The 17,240-nt window shown below is 63.5% G+C and overlaps 4 protein-coding genes across 4 annotated transcripts; 2 read left to right on the top strand and 2 right to left on the bottom strand.

Annotated features, from left to right (window-relative positions):
- Positions 1–820: 820 nt before the first annotated feature.
- Positions 821–9,662, bottom strand: LOC139168865 (uncharacterized; the record flags this gene model as incomplete). The annotated part of the gene is given in 13 exon segments (XM_070754639.1): positions 821–1,107; positions 1,197–1,267; positions 1,351–1,477; positions 4,142–4,231; positions 4,533–4,575; positions 4,676–4,816; positions 4,903–4,958; positions 5,295–5,378; positions 5,627–5,767; positions 6,609–6,653; positions 6,655–6,673; positions 7,196–7,239; positions 9,459–9,662. Coding segments are annotated over 13 exon segments (1,221 nt in total), but the record flags the coding sequence as incomplete, so codon positions are not given.
- GCC1 (GRIP and coiled-coil domain containing 1) lies at positions 9,463–11,312 on the bottom strand. The gene is made up of 2 exons (XM_070754637.1): positions 11,065–11,312; positions 9,463–10,971 (listed from the first exon to the last, which is right to left on the bottom strand). The coding sequence occupies exons 1-2, from the start codon at positions 11,230–11,232 to the stop codon at positions 9,709–9,711; spliced, it is 1,431 nt and encodes a 476-aa protein (XP_070610738.1). The 5' UTR covers positions 11,233–11,312; the 3' UTR covers positions 9,463–9,708.
- On the top strand, positions 11,231–11,779 carry LOC139169185 (uncharacterized). The gene has a single exon (XM_070755011.1). The coding sequence runs from the start codon at positions 11,231–11,233 to the stop codon at positions 11,777–11,779; it is 549 nt and encodes a 182-aa protein (XP_070611112.1).
- Positions 11,780–12,165: 386 nt separating this feature from the next.
- Positions 12,166–16,813, top strand: FSCN3 (fascin actin-bundling protein 3). The gene is made up of 7 exons (XM_070754640.1): positions 12,166–12,286; positions 12,705–13,398; positions 13,724–13,842; positions 14,417–14,576; positions 15,731–15,901; positions 16,065–16,280; positions 16,587–16,813. The coding sequence occupies exons 1-6, from the start codon at positions 12,188–12,190 to the stop codon at positions 16,268–16,270; spliced, it is 1,449 nt and encodes a 482-aa protein (XP_070610741.1). The 5' UTR covers positions 12,166–12,187; the 3' UTR covers positions 16,271–16,280; positions 16,587–16,813.
- The last annotated feature ends 427 nt before the right edge of the window (positions 16,814–17,240 follow it).

Genomic DNA, 17,240 nt, shown 5'->3' with positions numbered 1-17,240 from the left:
ATTACTGTTGTGAGCTGCCCCGAGTCTTTGGAGAGGGGCGGCATACAAATCTAATAAATAATAATAATAGTAATGATTTGCCTTCAGTAAAGCGATGCTGATTTGGGTCCAATAAGTTACTGTTTTTTAGGTGCTGATTTATCCTCTTTTTGAGTAGAGTCTCCATCATTTTAACTACAACTGATGTCAAGCTAACTGGCCTGTAGTTACCAGCTTCTTCTCCACTGCCCTTCTTGTGGATAGGCATAACACTGGCCATTCTCCAATCCTCAGGAACATCTCCTGTTAACAGGCATTGGTTAAACAAATCAGTCAGGGGGGCAGCAATGAGCGATCTGAGTACTTTAAGAACTCTGGGGTGGATGCCCTCTGGACCCATTGCCTTATTTGTCTTTAATTGTTCAAGTTCTTCTAAGACATCGGCCTCAGATCAATTACTTGTTCTGACGCCACAAGAGGCGAGGAGGCAGCCTGGATCTGGGACAAGGGTGGGCAGGGGGCTCTGCCGATGCCCTCCCACCTCCTCACCCTTTCAGGAGGCCTCAGGGGCAGCAGAAGGAGGCTGTGCCCCCAGGTCTGAGGCTGCGGGAGAACCCCCCTGCCAGGGAGGCCTGGCCTGACCCCAGGGTCTGGGTGGTGCTGGGCGGGGGGCACATTTGGGGCCCAAACAGGCAGCAGCTGCTTCTCCTGCAGGGGCTGTCCGGAGGGTGGGGTTCTTTGTCGCCTGCTTTAAAGGGTGGCTGGGATGGCTGGAGACTTGACCAGAGGGCTGCCTGCTGCCCCCTTTCTCCCCCCCCCCCATTGAAGAGGGGCCGTGGGGTGGAGCTCCCTGCACACTTTATTTAGCGGAAGGGCAGCTTTTGGTCTGAAGATGGAGCAGGAGGCTGGAGTGGGGGAGCCGTGGGGCCCCTTCCAGCTCTCTTCTGTGGTCGCACCGCTGGGTCCAGGAGGCTAGCCGGACGTTGCCAGGGAGTCGTCGAAGGAGGCCTTCAGGCCTGGTGAGCAATACAGCGGGAGCCGCTCGCCTGCCACCTCCTGCCGGAAGCCGCCCCTCAGCCAGCCGTAGACCAGGCTGTGCAGGAAGCCCTGGAGGGGAGCAGTCAGGGCCTGGGCGGGGCAGAGAAGCCGGCCGTCACTCCCTTGCAGGAGTCTCTGCTGACCCTCCCCACCCTCCCTCCCTCCCTCCCACAACTCACGGTGGCCACCAAGAGAGGGAAGAGGCTGCTGAGCTGCAGGCCAGTGAGGGAGAGCGCCACGAGGAGGCAAGCTGTGGGCAAGGAGGACGGCCGCCGGTCAGCCCGCTAGCCCCTGTCCGCAGGGCGGGTGAGGAAACGGGCCCAGGCCACTCACCTGGCAGCCAGCAGACCACGAGGACCAGCTGGAAGCTGCGGGGAAGGCGGCTTCTGTGGCGGAGGCTCTCGCTCTGCAGCCCCCGGCGGTCCCGGCATTGCCACCTCTCCACCCTGCAGTAGAGAACCTGCAATGGGGGAATATTAATGCAATGGTGGAATATTTAGATAATGAATTAAAGGGGAGGGATAAAATGGCAGGAGCGAGCACCCAGTGGACTGTATTAAAAAAGGCCATCTTAAAAGCCACTGGACTGTATGTAAGACAAATAACTAAAGGTAAAAGGAAGAAGAAACCGCTATGGTTTAGCAATGATGTAAGGGCTATAGTCAATGAAAAAAAGGCTGCCTATAGGAGGTATAAAGAGTCTGGAAGTATAGCTGATAGGGAGGTGTATAAAATGAGACAGAAGGAGGCGAAACAGATAATATATGCTGCTAAAGCCTCAAAAGAGGAAGAAATTGCCAAATCTCTAAAGAAGGGAGATAAAACCTTCTTCAGATATATTAGTGATAAGAAGAAGAAAAACTGCGGCATCGCAAAGCTTAGTACCGGGGAAAAATACATGCATTAATGGGAATAAGGAGATCGCTGACCATTTCAATAGCTACTTCTGTTCAGTTTTCTCAAAAGACACCTTACAAAATAATACTATGGAGGGATATAGCATTGCTTCCAGCTGTACGGATTCAGCTCCAGTGATCTTAGAAGCCGATGTCTTAGAAGAACTTGAACGATTAAAGATAAATAAGGCAATGGGTCCAGATGGCATCCACCCCAGAGTTCTTAAAGAACTCAGATCTGTCATTGCTACCCCCCTGACTGATTTGTTTAACCAATCCCTGTTAACAGGAGATGTTCCTGAGGATTGGAGAATGGCCAGTGTTGTGCCTATCCACAAGAAGGGCAGTAGAGAAGAAGCTAGTAACTACAGGCCAGTTAGCTTGACATCAGTTGTAGTTAAAATGATGGAGACTCTACTCAAAAAGAGGATAAATCAGCACCCAAAAAACAATAACTTATTGGACCCAAATCAGCATGGCTTTACTGAAGGCAAATCATGTCAGACTAATCTCATTGATTTCTTTGACTATGTCACAAAGGTGTTGGATGAAGGTGGTGCCGTGGATATTGCCTACCTGGACTTCAGCAAAGCTTTTGATACAGTTCCACATAAAGAGCTGATAGATAAATTAGTGAAGATTGGACTTAATCCCTGGATAGTTCAATGGATTTGCAGCTGGCTGAAGCGTAGACATCAGAGAGTTATTGTTAACGGCGAGTATTCTGAGCAGAGACAGGTTACAAGAGGTGTGCCACAAGGGTCTGTTCTGGGTCCTATTCTTTTTAATATGTTTGTGAGTGACATAGGGGAAGGTTTGCCTATTTGCCGATGACTCTAAAGTGTGCAATAGGGTTGATATTCCTGGAGGCGTCTGTAATATGGTAAATGATTTAGCTTTACTAGATAAATGGTCAAAGCAATGGAAACTGCAGTTTAATGTTTCCAAATGTAAAATAATGCACTTGGGGAAAAGGAATCCTCAATCTGAGTATTGTATTGGCAGTTCTGTGTTAGCAAATACTTCAAAAGAAAAGGATTTAGGGGTAGTGATTTCTGACAGTCTCCAAATGGGTGAACAGTGCAGTCAGGCGGTAGGGAAAGCAAGTAGGATGCTTGTCTGCATAGCTAGAGGTATAACAAGCAGGAAGAGGGAGATTATGATCCCGCTATATAGAATGCTGGTGAGACCACATTTGGAATACTGTGTTCAGTTCTGGAGACCTCACCTACAAAAAGATATTGACAAAATTGAACGGGTCCAAAGACGGGCTACAAGAATGGTGGAAGGTCTTAAGCATAAAACTTCTCAGGAAAGACTTCATGAACTCAATCTGTTCAGTCTGGAGGACAGAAGGAAAAGGGGGGGACATGATCGAAACATTTAAATATATTAAAGGGTTAAATAAGGTTCAGGAGGGAAGTGTTTTTAATAGGAAAGTGAACACAAGAACAAGGGGACACAATCTGAAGTTAGTTGGGGGAAAGATCAAAAGCAACATGAGAAAATATTATTTTACTGAAAGAGTAGTAGATCCTTGGAACAAACTTCCAGCAGACGTGGTAGATAAATCCACAGTAACTGAATTTAAACATGCCTGGGATAAACATATATCCATTGTAAAATAAAATACAGAAAATAGTATAAGGGCAGACTAGATGGACCATGAGGTCCTTTTCTGCCGTCAGACTTCTATGTTTCTATGTTTCTATGCCCCCGGGGGGGGAGGCATCAGGAGGGCTGCACCGAATATCCTGGGGGAGCCGCAGGGCAGCGTGCCACAGAAAGCCGCCAGCCTGGTGGGCAGAGCTCTGCCGCTGACGCCAAAACTCCGCCCTCAAGGACGCCAGGCGGTGTGGTCGCAAGCGCCAGAGACTCGCAGAGGTTCTTTCCTTGGCACCAGGGATGGGGGTCAAAGCCGGGGGGCAGGGGGCGGCTCTTCTGCCACTGGCTTGGCTTGGGCTCAGGCAGGGAGGGTGGGCGAGCTGACCTGGGCCCTCAGCAGCCCTTGAAAGTGTGATCAAAGGTTCCCACCCAGCCCCTGGACCCAGCGCTGGACCCAGCCCCTTCTGGCCAGCTCCCACTGGGGCTGCTGCCTTCTTTGCTCTTGTGCCCTCGGCTGGGCAGGTCCTAGCTTGGCCACCAAGCCCCCTCCCCAACCTGTATGCCCTCTTGTTTCTCCCACCCCCAGAAGCCCACGGAAGGAGATGGCCACACGCAACACTTACCACGCACGCAGACACAACCAGGGCCACGAAGGCCAGGAAGAAGAGGCCACTTTCCTGGCCGGAGTGCTGGGGGCCGGGCTGCCTGGGCTCCTGGCCAGCACCGTCAGATACGATTTTAAAGAAAACAAATAAGATACCGTAGTTCGAGAATCGGTTTTGCCTTTGTATCTTTGAATCATATACCGATAGACGCACTTAAATTTACAAGGTGAAAAAAATAGATCCCGGCCTCCGTGCGTGGTGTGTTCGCCCTCCCAGGCCCCCAGCCAGAAGCACCGTCCTTTCTGCCCAAACCCCCCAGGCCTGTTTCTGAGCTTTGAGGGTAGTGGGCTTCCCATCTATAAAGGGCCGGGCGAGAGTGGGGGACGCAGCTGGCCCCAGGCTGCCCTACCTTATCGCAGGTGTGGTGGGAGAGGTGGTCGAGGACCAGGCAGCTGCCAGGGGAGGAAGGAGGGAGGGGGGTGAGGAGGGTCCCCGGCCAGGCCCCCACCCCCGTCCTCTGAGACCCAGCGGAGGGGAGGGGAAGGTGCCCACCTGGAGCAGGAGAGGTTGGAGGCCCCCGAGGAGGAGGAGGCCCGGCCTGCCTGGAGCAAGGGCTGGAGGGGGCCCTCGGGGCTGCCCGTTGCCCCACCGCCCAGGACCATCAGAGCCAGAACCACCAGGCAAGGGAGCAACCTAGGAAGGCAGAGGGGATAATCTCTCTCGGGAGGGCCAGACCCTCATCCCGGGGCCACCCACAGGCTCCCTTGCGGGCCACCTACCAGGCCAGGGCGCAGGGCAGAGCCAGCTGGAGCCTGGGGCAGCAGGAGCCGCTCTCCTGGGGAAGAGAAGGGGGCTGGTTGGGGTGCCCTCGCGGGCATGGCACAGGCAGCCCCGGCCTCCACCCGGCTCCCATCCCAACTGGAGTGCCAGGCACGAGCAAGCCACCCCGCAGGGCTCAGGCAGTTGGAGGGAGAGACTCTTAATGGGGGCTCAGGTGCCAGAACCTTTTGCCCAGGGGTGGAGGGGGGGGGCAACCGGCGGGGCCCTCCTGTGGCAGATGAGATTGGGGGAGGGGGGCAAGAGGGGTGCTCCCCAAGTGGCCCTCCAGCCTCTGCCCACCCACAGGCAAGCCAGGCTGCAGGGGGCGAAGGGAGTGGGGGGAACCCCCTACCTGGGTCTCTCTCCAGCCTCTGACCGCCCGGTTCACTTCGCAGGCGTAGACGAGCACCATCAGCAGAGAGATGGCGAAGAACATCTGGCGGGGCAGGAGGCGCATGCAGGGGCCGCCACAGACAGAGGACCCTCCCCTCCCTCCAGACCCACAGCCCCCCCCTCCTGCCGTCCAGCCCCAGGATCTTCCTCTGCGGCCCGGCTGGAGGACTCGGGACTGACCCACCAGCCACCCTCTTCGACGCAGACCGGGCTGGGCCAGCAGGGGGGTCCCTCCCCCCCAAAGATCTGCCACTCTTTCAGCCCCCCCCCACCCGGGAGGGACAGAGTTACCATGCCAAACATCCGGCCGTAGGGGCAGAAGCGGTGGGCCGCCCCAAAGTGCTGGCTGGGAAGGAGGTGGATGGCCATGGTGGGGATCAGCACCGCCGCGCCCAGGAAGTCCGCCAGGGAGAGCAGGGCCAGAGGCCGGAGCTGCAGGCGAGCAGGAGGTCAGAAGCCCCTCCAGCCCAGCGGCCCCCACAGCCCAGGCCGAGGCAGCCTCCAAGGGCCCCCTTCCCGTCTCTGCAGAATCCCAGTCACTTGTGGGTGGGTGGGTGTGTAAGGGGGTGTCGGCTGAGCGCAGCCCCCCCCCCCAAGACAAGACCAACCTCTGCAGGGGAGCCTGCCTTCCTGCCCCAGGGCTGGCCTCCTAGCCCCCCCCCCCTCGTCCAAGGCAGGAGCCCTTGGGATGCCTTCCTCAAGCAAAGGCCCCTCCCCATTTTCCCAAGGAGCAACCCCCCCCCCCCCGTGGCTGTCCTGGCAGCCTGGACTCACTAGCTGTGCCAGGCTTTAAGCAGGAAACCTGGAGCAGCAGCCTCGGCCTCTCAGCCTTGGGAGGCAGAATTGCCCAGGGGGGGGGGTGTTAATAAAAACGGACCCCTCCCCGAGGCCCTGTGCCCTACGCCTGGCAGTTAGCAGGGGCTGCCCCCGCCTGTTGCCCTTCTAGGCCTCTTTGGCGACGCCCCCCCCCCCCCCCCCCCCCCAGAAATCAGCCCTTCCGGTGGGACCGCTTGGGACTCCACGACAGTGCTGTAGCCTCCGTGTTGCTTCACCGGACAGCATCCGAGTTGGGTCAAGGACGCAGCAGGACTGCAAAGGGCAAACAGGCCGCTCCCTTCTGGTGGACCATCGAGTTTGGTCTCTTAACGGCCTGCGGGTGTTATCACTCCAGTGCCCCGTGGAGACCCAGAGAGAGGGAGGGGGAGGAAGGGAGAGAGAACCATGCAGCAAGGTTGCCCAACGCAGGCCGGCCACTGGGAGCCCCCCAACAAACCTGGTGGCAGCAGCACCGTCTTCGGAGGACGGCCATGACCAGAATGGGAGCCGCTGCCCAGCAGGCTGAAAGAGAGACCCAGGGGGGCCGAGTGGGCAGCAGACCCTTTCCCTCCCTCCCTTCCCTCTCCCCAGTCCGGCTTGCCTTGGGGGCAGGCAGACGGGCCAGGGCTTCCCTCCCCCCCCCCCCCGTCTGAGGACCCTCCCTCCAGCCTGGTACCCAGGCCCCACAGGAAGGCAGGGGAACTCAATCACATGCCATGCAAAAGGGGAAGTAGGACCCCTCCCCACTCTCCCTGCTTCCCCCATCGGCCCTGCAGCTCAGGCCTTGGACCTCAGACCCTACTGGGCCCTCCCCCCCTCCCCCCACAGCTGGCCCATAAGGAAGTCCCATAAGGCTGGGCCAGGCACAGGGACCCGCCCACCCCCTTCACGGCCAACACTCCCCCCCCCCACAGAAGGCAGGGCCAGATTCAGAGCCAGGCCCTTTGTCACAGGGGGGGGGGTCTTGAAGCTGCTAGAGATGGGGAAGCGAGCAGCCCCCCCCCCGTGAGTCCGGCAGGGGAGCTCAGCCAGCCCTCTGCTCACCTGAGGGAGAGGGTCACCAGGTAAATGCACACCAAGACCAGGACCTAGAGGAGGAGCAGGAAGCTCAGGGAGGGGCCACCCACCCACCACCAAAGCCCCCAGGAGAGAAGGCCCAGCCCCTGGAGAGGCTACCTTGCTAGCCGGGAGGGCTGGACCCCACTCACTGTCCTCAGCCATGGGGGGTAGGGGCTGCTGACCTCGCCTGCCTCTCAGGACCCCCCTCTCAGCCGAGCCGCTTTGCGCAAGGGATCCCTGCTGGTGACTGTCCCGAGGGCGTCTGCCACGCCCTCTCCCTCAGGCCCCGCCTGGCCACGGCCCTGAGCACACCCGAGGGGAGGGGGCAGTTCCTCCTGTCTCGGCCCCTTGCCCAGCTGAGCCTCTGGCTGCCCCCCTCCCCCCCCCAGCAGAGGCTCCGGGCCCACGAAGGAGAAGCCGCCCTCTGGATCCAGGCTGCAGCCCAGCCCACCTCCGGGGTCCAAAAGGCACGTTTGGCCCTTGACCAAGGGCAGCCTGCAGCCTCTCTCAGCGGGTCACTTTCAAAATTGAGCTTGGCTTGGCACAGAGCGGCCTGCCGCCAGGCCTTCCAGGCACATTCACCGCGAGGCCTTTTGGCGGATGTGCCCAGCGTGCAGGAAGCCTGGGAAGTGGCGACGGAAGGGAAACACACGAGGTGGACGGAGCCAATCAGAGAGTGCCCTGCATCCCAGGGGCCGGCGGTCTGTGAACAGGGCCCAGGCCCAGCTGGCGGTTGTCCCAGCGTGTGTTGGGCACCAGCTGCTCCCGGGGGGGCCGTGCGGGGGTTTCGTGCTGGAACCATCGGCCTGGTGGTGGGAGAGGCACGGAGGGCAGGCAGAGGTGGGATTCTGGGTGGGCCACTCCCAGCCCCACCGAAGGAGGTCAAGTGACAGGCCTTCAAGCAAGAGGGGCCCACGGGGGGGCCAGGCCCAGCTCACCCCCAGCCCTGTCTCTCCTCCTCCTCCTCCTGTTGCACGGCTGGGCAGGGGGGGTTCTGGGCCTCCGCTTCCACGGCTGGGCTGCACAGGCCTAGGAACCAGCCATATTCCAGCCTGACACCCCCCCCCCACGGCAGAACTCTAGAGGCCCAATAAGCTGCAGCTCCTCCGAGCCCCCCCCCCCCAAGAGGCAGGCAGGCGGAGGAAGGGCGAGGAGCACCAGGAGGGGGGCTGCAGCCTAGAGTCCACTGCTGCCACAGGAGTGGGCAAGCGCTGGCTGAGCGGTCCCTCAGAATCGGCCGGCTCAGCTTCCCTGAACAGCCGCCAACTGGCTGGCCTTTGAAGGGGGGGGGGGCGATCGGGAGCAGGAGGACCAAGGTCCACCCTGAAGGCGGGAGACCCAGCCCAGTATGGGCACTTCCGGGACAGAGAGAAACGCCCAGCCTGCGCTGCTCAGCTCTTGCCCGATTCCCAGCCAGGAGCGCCCCCCGCTCTCTTCCGCCCCCTCTCTGCTGCCCGGGGGACTTTCCCACAAAACCCCTTCACGCCTGCCTTCCCCAGCACAGAAGACACACAATCCCAGCCCCGAGACAGAACATAACTATCTTTACGTAGGCCCCAAGGAATCACACGCTCCAGCCGTGGTGGCACAGTGACTCTGCCGACTGCCCACAGGTCAGTCCTCACCGGCTCAAGGCGGGCTCATCCCTCCTTCCTTCCTTCCGAGGTCGGGAAAGTGAGGACCCAGATTGTTGGGGCAACAGGCCGACTCTGCAAACCGCTGAGCGAAGGCTGCAAGAGTGCTGTTGCTATGAGGGCCTAATCTCCAAGAGGTCAAGACAACTGCTGTGAGGGGGTCAGTGATGGTCCATCCTTTCACACGCGACACTAAAGTGCACGTTAGACCCAGCAGGCAAACTAAAAAAGGCCCAATGACCCCGGAGGGAAGGAAGGAATCAACTACCAGGCTTTCTGTCTTTTCTGGGCTGTGATAGGGAATCAGGAAGGACCCCTGCCCTATATTTCCCCCCACCACCACACCCCCCCCTCTATGAAGGCTCCACCTGGAGTCATCCTTGTCAGGGGGGAGGCTGCCTAGATGGAGAGGAGGGGGCCTCCCTTCCAAGGCCTGGCTGGGACGAAGGCACGCGAGGAGCACTCAGGTCGGGAGGGGGAAACCTCAGCACCTTCTGGCCCGGAGCAGCTCTCACCGACCCCCCCCCCAGGTTTGTCTAGGCCCCGAGCTGCTCGAGGGGGGGCCCGGGGCTCTGTCCAATGGCCGGGATCTGCTTCAAGGCCAGGCAACTCACAGGAGAGGCTGCAACAGCGGGTGTTTTATTGGCGGGCCTGGCTCCACAAGGCTTCCCCAGTCCACACTTGGCACAAATACTGGAACAAACACTGGCCAGGCGCCCGACAGGGGCCCTTCCGAAGGAAAAAAGCCCCCCCCCTTGGACCCCTGCAGGCCCAGGGAGGCTGAACGAGGGCCTCCCCACCCAGAGCTTGCTTTGAGGTCAAGACGGGGAGGCCAGCCTCATTGTGAGGCCAAAGCAGAGCTCTTCACCTCTTCCCCCCCGAAAGCCACCAGGTGCTGCTGCTTCCGCCCAGGCGGCTCAAGACTGCCCGCCTCTCCTCTGGGCTGAAGTGCAAGATAGTCAATATGGCCGTCAGGGTTTGCTGGCGTCCCAGCAGGTCTGTCAAAGTCAGGAACCTGTAGAAAATGTTCTTGAGGTACTCCAGGTTCGCCCCCTCTCTGCCCCGGTCCCTGGAGGCCTTCTGGAGGTGGCCCTGCAGCGCAGAGACCTCCTCCCGCCGCCTCTCCCCCTCCTCCAGCAGCTTCTCCTGCAGCCGGCGAGCCTCCGCCTCCAGCTGGTGCTTCTCCTTCCTCAGCGCCGCCACCTCCGCCTCCTTCCGCGCCAGCTGCTCCGCGTACAGCAGGAAGGCGGGCTCGTTGGGGGTGGGGAGGGGCAGCGCCAGGGGCTCCTCCTCCAGGGCGTCCTCACCCACCCCACTGTCGCTGTGGGCACTGCCGCTGCCCCCACTCCCACTCCCGGGGCCCGAGGCTGCTTTGGGGGCGGCCAGCACCCTCAGCCGCTGCACCTCCCGGTCCTTCTCCGCCAGGACGGCCAGGGCCCGGTCGCGCTGCTTGTGCACCTCCTCCTCCAGCTGCAGGGCCTTCTCCCGGCCCTCCGACAGGCGTCGCTCCAGCTCCTGCCGGTGCAGCTGCTGCAGGAGAGCCGCCTCTCGCTTCCCCGCCTCCAGCTGCTCCCGGTGCCGCTTGGCCTCCGCGTCAAAGGACAGCCACAGGGACACGTACTTCTCCTTCAGCTCCGCCAGCTGCCCCTGGCTCTCCTCCAGCTCCCTGGCCAGGTCCCCATCCGTGGCCGACCGGCCCTTCGGGGGCCCCTGCGCCCTCGCCTTGCACCTCTCCAACTCCTCCCTCAGCCGCTGGAGCTCCTGCTCGGAAGAGGCCACGCTGCCCGTCCCTCTGTCCCCAGGCTCCACCTCGGCCGGGGAAAGGGCCTCCACACCCACCGCCAGAGACGGGGCCTGCTCGGCGGCGGCCACTCGCGCCAACTCGGCCAGGCTCCCCACCCGGCCGGAGGGGCCATCCTGCAGGGCGAGGCCAGAGGCGGCGGTGGCCAGGGCCTTGTTCTCCAGGTCCAGCTGGGCCACGCGCTCCTTCAGCTTCCGCAGGGCAGCCTGGTCCTTCTGCCGGGACTTCTCGTAGGCGCCCAGCAGCTCCGACATCTCCGAGATCCGGGCCTCCAGGGCGGCCCCGCGCTGCTCCCCCATCCGCAGGTGCTCCTCCGCTTGGGCGGCCTGGGGGGAAGGGGGGGGCAAGAGGGAGGGGGGTCGTCACTGGGGGGCGTGGTGGGGGCGTGAGGGGGAGGGTCCTTCCTCCGCCCCGCCCACCTTGCCGGCCTCCTGCAGCAGCTGCGCCTGGAAGTGTCCGCGCAGGCGCTCCAGCTCGGCCCGCAGCTCCCGCGGCTCCTCCAGGCCCCGCGCCTCCTCCAGGCCCCGCTCCGCCTCGCGCCGCCGCGCCCGCTCGTCCTGCAGCAGCCGCTGGAGCTCCCGCAACATGTGCGCGTGGTCCGCCTGCTCCTGCGCCCGGTCCCGCTGCTGCGCCGCCAGCCGCGCCCGCGCCTCCCGCGCCTCCCGCCGCTCCGCCTGCCAGCTGCCCTCCAGCCGTGCCTTCTCCCGCGCCAGCGTGGCCAGCGCCGCCCCCAGCCCCGCCGCCGCGCCCCCCTCGGCCTCCCCCCCGGCGCCGCCCCCGCCCTCCGCCGCCAGCGCCCCCAGCCCCGCCTCCAGCGCCGCCCGCTCCGCCAGCAGCGCCTTGTGCGCCCGGACCAGGTCCCGCAGCCGCGCCCGGTACTCGCGCAGCTCCTCCTCCTGCGCCGCCACCCGCGCCGCCAGCTCCCGCCGCCCCGGCTCGGGCCCCCCCGCCGCCGCCGCCTCGGCCTCCATCGCCCCGCGCCGCCCGGGAGCTGCGCCCGAACGCGCCTGCGCCAGCCCGCCCCCTGGCCAGCGGTGGCCGCCGGGAGCGGAAGGGGCGGGGGCGACTCCCCTGGTCCCACCTCCCACGCGCTCGGGGCGGAGCCAGCGCAGGAGGGGGGGCAGGAGGGGTTAGGCAGCCTCGCTCCGCAGGGCGTCCGGGCTGTCAGGTGTTTGGGGGTGGGGTCTCAGGGGGTCCGCTGTCCAAGAATCCCGCGCCGTCCTGGGCGGGGAGAAAGAGGCCCCCCCAGGGCCCTCCCCCCGAGAACAGCGCCGGCCGAAGTCCCTCCGGAGCCCCCGGGTGCATCCCGGCAGGAAGACGCCTCCCCTCAGGCGCCACCGCCCAGCTGCCCAGACTAGAACCCGAGGAGGAGGAGGAGGAGGAGGCCGCCCCGCCCCAAGAGCGCAGGGGGCTGAGGAGCCGGCAGGGGGGCAGGGCCGGCGTTGTGAGGCAGCCCGGGGGGTGTCACAAAGGGCGGGTGGCGGGTGGGGGGGTCTCCTGGAAGGCTGGGCAGCCCAGAGGCCTTAGGGGGAGGGGAGCCGGATGCAGGTCGGGCTGGTCAACTGGACCGGGGGCTTCCTCACCTGCGAGTGCTATGGGGACGGCGTCAGTGTCTTGGGGAGCTCGCTGGGAAAGAAGCAGGTGGGGGGGGCAGGGGCCACTTTTGCCCCAGCAGCCACCAGGGGGACTCAAAGGGGGGAGGGGGCTATTTTGAATTGGGAGTGGGGAGGGGGCTGCTGCTCTCCCCTTGCACAGGGACCGCCCCTGGGTGCCAGGAAGCCCGCCCCTCCCATCTGCAGAGAATGGGGGGCTCCGAGGGCCCCTGTAGCCCCACCCAGGCACCAGTCTGAGGCCGGCCTGGCCCAGGAGCTGCAGGGAGGGAGGGAGGGAGGGTCTCCCTGTGGGGTTCCATGCAGCGGGTGGGGAAAGGCCTGGCTCTCCTCTGCGCTGGGAGGCTCCATTGGCCAGTTGCCCCCCACCCTGGACAGCAGGCCAACAGAAGGGAGGGGGGGCACCGGGCTTTGCCTACTTACTCAGCTGGCCGCTTTTGCCCTGCCAGACCTGGAGGCTGACCACCGAGCCCGGGAAGCAGGACCTGGTGGCGCTGGTGGGGCATCATGGGCAGCCCCTCCTGGCGGAGGCAGATGGCACCGTGCGGTGTGGCCGGCCAGCGGCTGAGCAGCAGAGCCGGTTCCTGTTGGACATCCTCCTGAGCGGGGCCTGGACCCTCCAGCAGCCGGAGAGCCGGAAGTTCCTGGAGTCGGATGGGGAGGACGTCTTCTGCGTGGCCAGGGGCCGGACCGCCCGCCACCTGTGGATGTCGCAGCTGGCCGAGCACGTCCACGTGGCCCTCTTCAGCCCCGGCAGCCGGCTCTACGCCCGGACGGACCCGGAGCTGAGCCGAGTCTGGGTGGACGCGCCCGTCCCCTACCTGGAGGAGTGCGGCTTCCTCCTGCGCTTCCAGAAGGGGGCCTGCCACCTGGAGACCTCCACTGGCCAGTTTGTCTCCAGGGCGGAGAAGCTGGCCCCAGGCCCCTCCGCGGACACCGCCTTCCACCTGACCCTGAAGCCCGGCTGCCTGGCCTCCCTGGCGGACGTGGAGGAGGGCCGCGTCCTGTACCCGCAGGGCAGCCGGGGGCTCCTCTGCCTCGGGGACCGCCCGGAGAGGGACAAGGAGTGGTTCCTCATCCAGCGCTGCCCGCCGTGGGTCAGCCTGAGGACGAGGGCCCACAGGTTCCTCAGCATCGTCTCTGGCAAGTGGGTCCTGGAAACAGCAAGGGGGCTGCCTGGAGAGCGGGGACTTGCCCCACCTACCCCTTCTCAGGTCCAGGCAAACCTTGGGCCCCTTCGGGATTGGGGAGGGGGGCGGAAGGAGGGGTCTCCTGCCAGCCTGGGACGGGAGGAGGCGCCGAGGGCTTTGCCCTCCGTTGGGCTGCTGGGGCCCCATGGGTGCAGAAGAGCAGAGTTGGGGGGGCGACCCTGGGGTCTTCTAATCCAGGCAGGACACCCACCCAGCCGTTTGTCCACACTCCTTCCTCCCCCTTAACGACCCCCCCCCCTTCTCTCCCTCCTCCTCAGACTCCCAAGTCTACGCTGGCCTTAAGAAGCCGAGCCCAATGTCCATGTTCCTCTTTGAAATGGACTCCAGCACCCAGACGGTGCAGTTAAAGGGCCTCCATCACAAGTACCTGGTGCAGGTCAGTCCCCCGAGCAAGGAGGCCCCCCTGCCAGCACTGAACTCCGGGCCAGGGACGGAGACCCACCGGGCAGCCACACCAGCACGTGGGCGTCCGTGCTGGGCCTGCAGTGACCCTTCGGAGCGGAGGCCAGGGGGACAGCTGAAGCCCGGGGGAGCCGGCTTGAGTCTTGGGAGGGGGGGGGGCAGCAGCGAAAGTACTTCACCCAGCTCACTTAGAACTGGACGGCCCTGCTTGGTCTGGAGATGGCCACCCAGGGTGTTTCGGGTCGTTCTTGGCCGTCTTGGTTTGGGGCAGCCTGCATGTCTCCCACGGGGTTGCTTCTGCCCCCCACATCCGTGAAGGCACCTCCCCTTGCCAGGCCTTGCCCCCTTCCTTGGTCTTCCTTGCTGGCCCTGGGGGCATTTGATTTCCCCCTCCAGCCCTCCGCACACAGTGGGACCTGCCCTGCCTGGCCCGGACCAGGCCCAGGAAAGGGTCCCGGGGTGCCTGCCGCCCTCCAGTGGGGCCGGGACCCCGGGAAGCTTCCAGTAGGCAAGCCCCCTGCCGACCGTGGCCTTTCCCCCCCCCCCAGAGACCCTGCCAGGGCGTGCTGGCCAACGGGGCAGCCAAGGAGGCCGAGACCCACTTCCAGGTTCTGTGGCATTGCGGGAGGGTCTTCCTGAGGGCTCCCGGGGGCTGCTTCCTTGGGACCCTGCCAGTGGGGCTGCTGGTTGCTCGAGCCAGGCACCCAGGTAAGGAGGGCCTGCGCGGCCCTTTCCAGCTGCTCCCGTGGCCCCCCTCTGCCCATCCCCCCCTGGCCCTGGGCACCCTCGGCCCATTGCAGTGGGGTTCAGTTGACAGGGGAGTGGGGGGCACCCGCTTCTGTTTTGACGGGAGCCCCCCCCACCTCAGCTCACTGTTTCAGGGGTCTCGGCAATGGCCGGGCTGGGGAAGTCCTCAGAGAGGGGAGGCATACAAATCTAATCTAATAATAAATAAATTATTATTAAGTTAGTCTTTGTTCATTCAGTGACCGTTCAAAGTTATAACAGCACCGAAAAGAGAGACCTATGACCCCCACCCCACCCCAGTTTACAAGCGCTGCTGCATCCCCGGGGTCCCAGGCGGGAATTCGGGGCATCGGGGCCCCCGAGAGGCTTTGCCTGGAGGACCCTCCCTCCTTCCCTGCCTCCGTCCCTCCCCCCAGCCGGGCCGGCAGCCTTGACCTGAGGTAAACTGCCCCAGGAGGAAAAGGCGGGAAAACAGGGAGCCGCCCCCTCCACCCACGCCGCGGCCAATCACAGTGCAGGTAGCCTCAGGCGGCAGCCATCCATCAGCCACTCACCCCCCGCTGGGCCTTCTGGCTCCCTCCGGCCACGGAATTTGGATCCCTTTGACGAGAATCTTGGCCACCGACTGGCATTTATGACGGTCACCCAATCTCCTGTTGCGGCCTCCAGAGCAGGAAAGTCCAGGGGGGAAGTCGGATCCACCTCCATAACTGTTGTGAACGAGGGTCGTGAGGTGGGGCCGGCTGCCTTCCTTGACAGTGGGGGCTCAGTGGTTGGTCGCAAGGGGAGGACCACCCGTGTTCAAAATTAAGGCACCCGTTAAGAAATGTATCTCTAACATGGCGCAGGCCCAACATTGGCCCACAAAAAAGTTGTTTCTACACTGTTCGCATTTGTTAAACTGATGTGCCCCCCCCAACACACACACACACACACACACTTTGCTGTCTGTCCACTGGCCGTTTCCTTCAGTTGGCAAATTTTGAAGCCACCTTCCGAGTGGGGGGGTTCTGCGTAGAAGTGGGGGGGGGCGGAGGGGGGGGAGCTGATGGGAGCTTCCGGGAGCCTCCGGGGCCCCTGCCAAGCCCCCCCCCTGCAGTTCTCTTCTGCCCCAGGGCCCAACGAGGAGTTTGTGCTGCGCTTTGCCAACCGCTCCTTCCTGGTGCTGCGTGGACACTACGGCTACGTGGGCAGCTCCCCCGGCCGAGAGACCCTGCAGGGCAACCTCCTGCAGCCGGAGCCCGTGGAGATCCTGCCTTGCAAGCACGGCGTCTACCATCTCCAAAGTAAGCCCGGGGGGGGGGCGGGTCTTTTCTCCCCAAAGAAGCCGGGGCGGGAGGGGGTCTCCCTTCTCTCTGGCTGTCACCTCCCCTGGGCCCCCTTTTGGACCCCTCCCCCCCTGTCCGCTGCCCCCCTTGAAGCCAGGCCGGCCCCTCCTCCTCCCCGCAGGCCGAGGGAAGAGCTTTTGGGCCCTGACCCCGGAGAGGACCTTCAGCCCGTGGGGAAAGGCGGCCCTGAACTTCTACCTGGAGATCCAGGGGAGCCACCTGCTGGCCATCGTAGCCCCCAACGGCTGCTACGTGCGTGGGGACCGGGAGGGCTGCCTGGTGGCCGACAGCGAGCAGCGAGCCCGCGACTGCCTGTGGGAGTTCTAGTCTGGGGAAGGTAAGGGGCTGGCGGGAGGGGGTGGGGGTAGGAAGAGGGGGGCCCTGCTCACGGGAACTCCTGCCTGCCCTCTTGCCCCCCCCCTTGCTGCCACCACCACCACCTGTGGGTCCCACGTGGCTCAGAGGACCATCGGAGGGGGTTGGGGGGGAGGAAGGGGGGGGGCCTGCTCGCGGGAGCCTCCAAGGCAGCTCCTGCCTGCCCTCTTGCCCCCCCCTTGCTGCCACCACCACCACCACCTGTGGGTCCAGAGGACCATCGGAGGGGGTTGGGGGGGGCTTGCTGACTCTCCCTCCTTGTCCACAGGCCTTGTCTGCAGGGGGGTGGTTGCTGCTGGCCGAGGGGCTTTCTCTCTCTCTGGACACTCTGCCGAGAACGCCCCGCCCCAGTTGGCCCAGAGGCTTTGGTGGGGGCTGCCCGGCGGCTGAGGAGGGGCTTGTGGCTCTCCCCATGAGCCAAAGGGGGTCCCTCCCCCCCCTCCGAAATCCCGTGCGGAGTCGCTCTTTGCACCAATGAAGTGGCTTCACCCCTTCTGGGCACCTCTTGCGTCTCCTCCTTGGCCTCCTGACTGGGGGACCGGGGGGCTCTGGGCTCAGGTGGAGGGAGGGGGGAGCCGAAAATGAGCCCGAACCAGGCGGGTTGCTTTGCCTGGGAAGCTGGGCTGCTTTGAGTGGCCCGGGGGTAGGTGGGTGGGTGGGTGGTCCTTCCTGGCCCAGCCTGTCGGGCAGAGGAGAGCTGAGCCCTGTGTGCGTGTGTGCGCGTGTGCAGCCCCCCCCTTACTTTCTGGCTGGAGGGGAGGCTGAGGGTTTGCCTTCCCCAGGGCTGGGGGTTGGGGGCTCTCCTGGCCTGGGAAGTAGGGCCAAGGGCTACAAATATGATTGGAAAAGATGGGGCAAAGTTTCTGCCCCCTTTTCTGTGGGGAAGGAATTCAGGACAATTTTTTGCCCCCTTCCCAGCCCT

This window comes from Erythrolamprus reginae, chromosome 6 (genome assembly GCF_031021105.1).
Source record: "Erythrolamprus reginae isolate rEryReg1 chromosome 6, rEryReg1.hap1, whole genome shotgun sequence".
NCBI lineage: Eukaryota > Metazoa > Chordata > Lepidosauria > Squamata > Dipsadidae > Erythrolamprus > Erythrolamprus reginae.
This window is presented reverse-complemented; position numbering and strand designations above follow the sequence as displayed.

Bases quoted from the DNA above. Each gene is read 5' to 3' on its own strand.
- LOC139169185 (XM_070755011.1), top strand. From the start codon at position 11,231: ATGTGCGCGTGGTCCGCCTGCTCCTGCGCCCGGTCCCGCTGCTGCGCC.
- GCC1 (XM_070754637.1), bottom strand. From the start codon at position 11,232: ATGTTGCGGGAGCTCCAGCGGCTGCTGCAGGACGAGCGGGCGCGGCGG. The intron at 10,972-11,064 runs GTGGGCGGGGCG...CCTTCCCCCCAG, and splicing joins TGCTGCAGGAGGCCGGCAAG to GCCGCCCAAGCGGAGGAGCA.
- FSCN3 (XM_070754640.1), top strand. From the start codon at position 12,188: ATGCAGGTCGGGCTGGTCAACTGGACCGGGGGCTTCCTCACCTGCGAG. The intron at 13,399-13,723 runs GCAAGTGGGTCC...CCTCCTCCTCAG, and splicing joins GTTCCTCAGCATCGTCTCTG to ACTCCCAAGTCTACGCTGGC. The intron at 13,843-14,416 runs GTCAGTCCCCCG...CCCCCCCCCCAG, and splicing joins ATCACAAGTACCTGGTGCAG to AGACCCTGCCAGGGCGTGCT.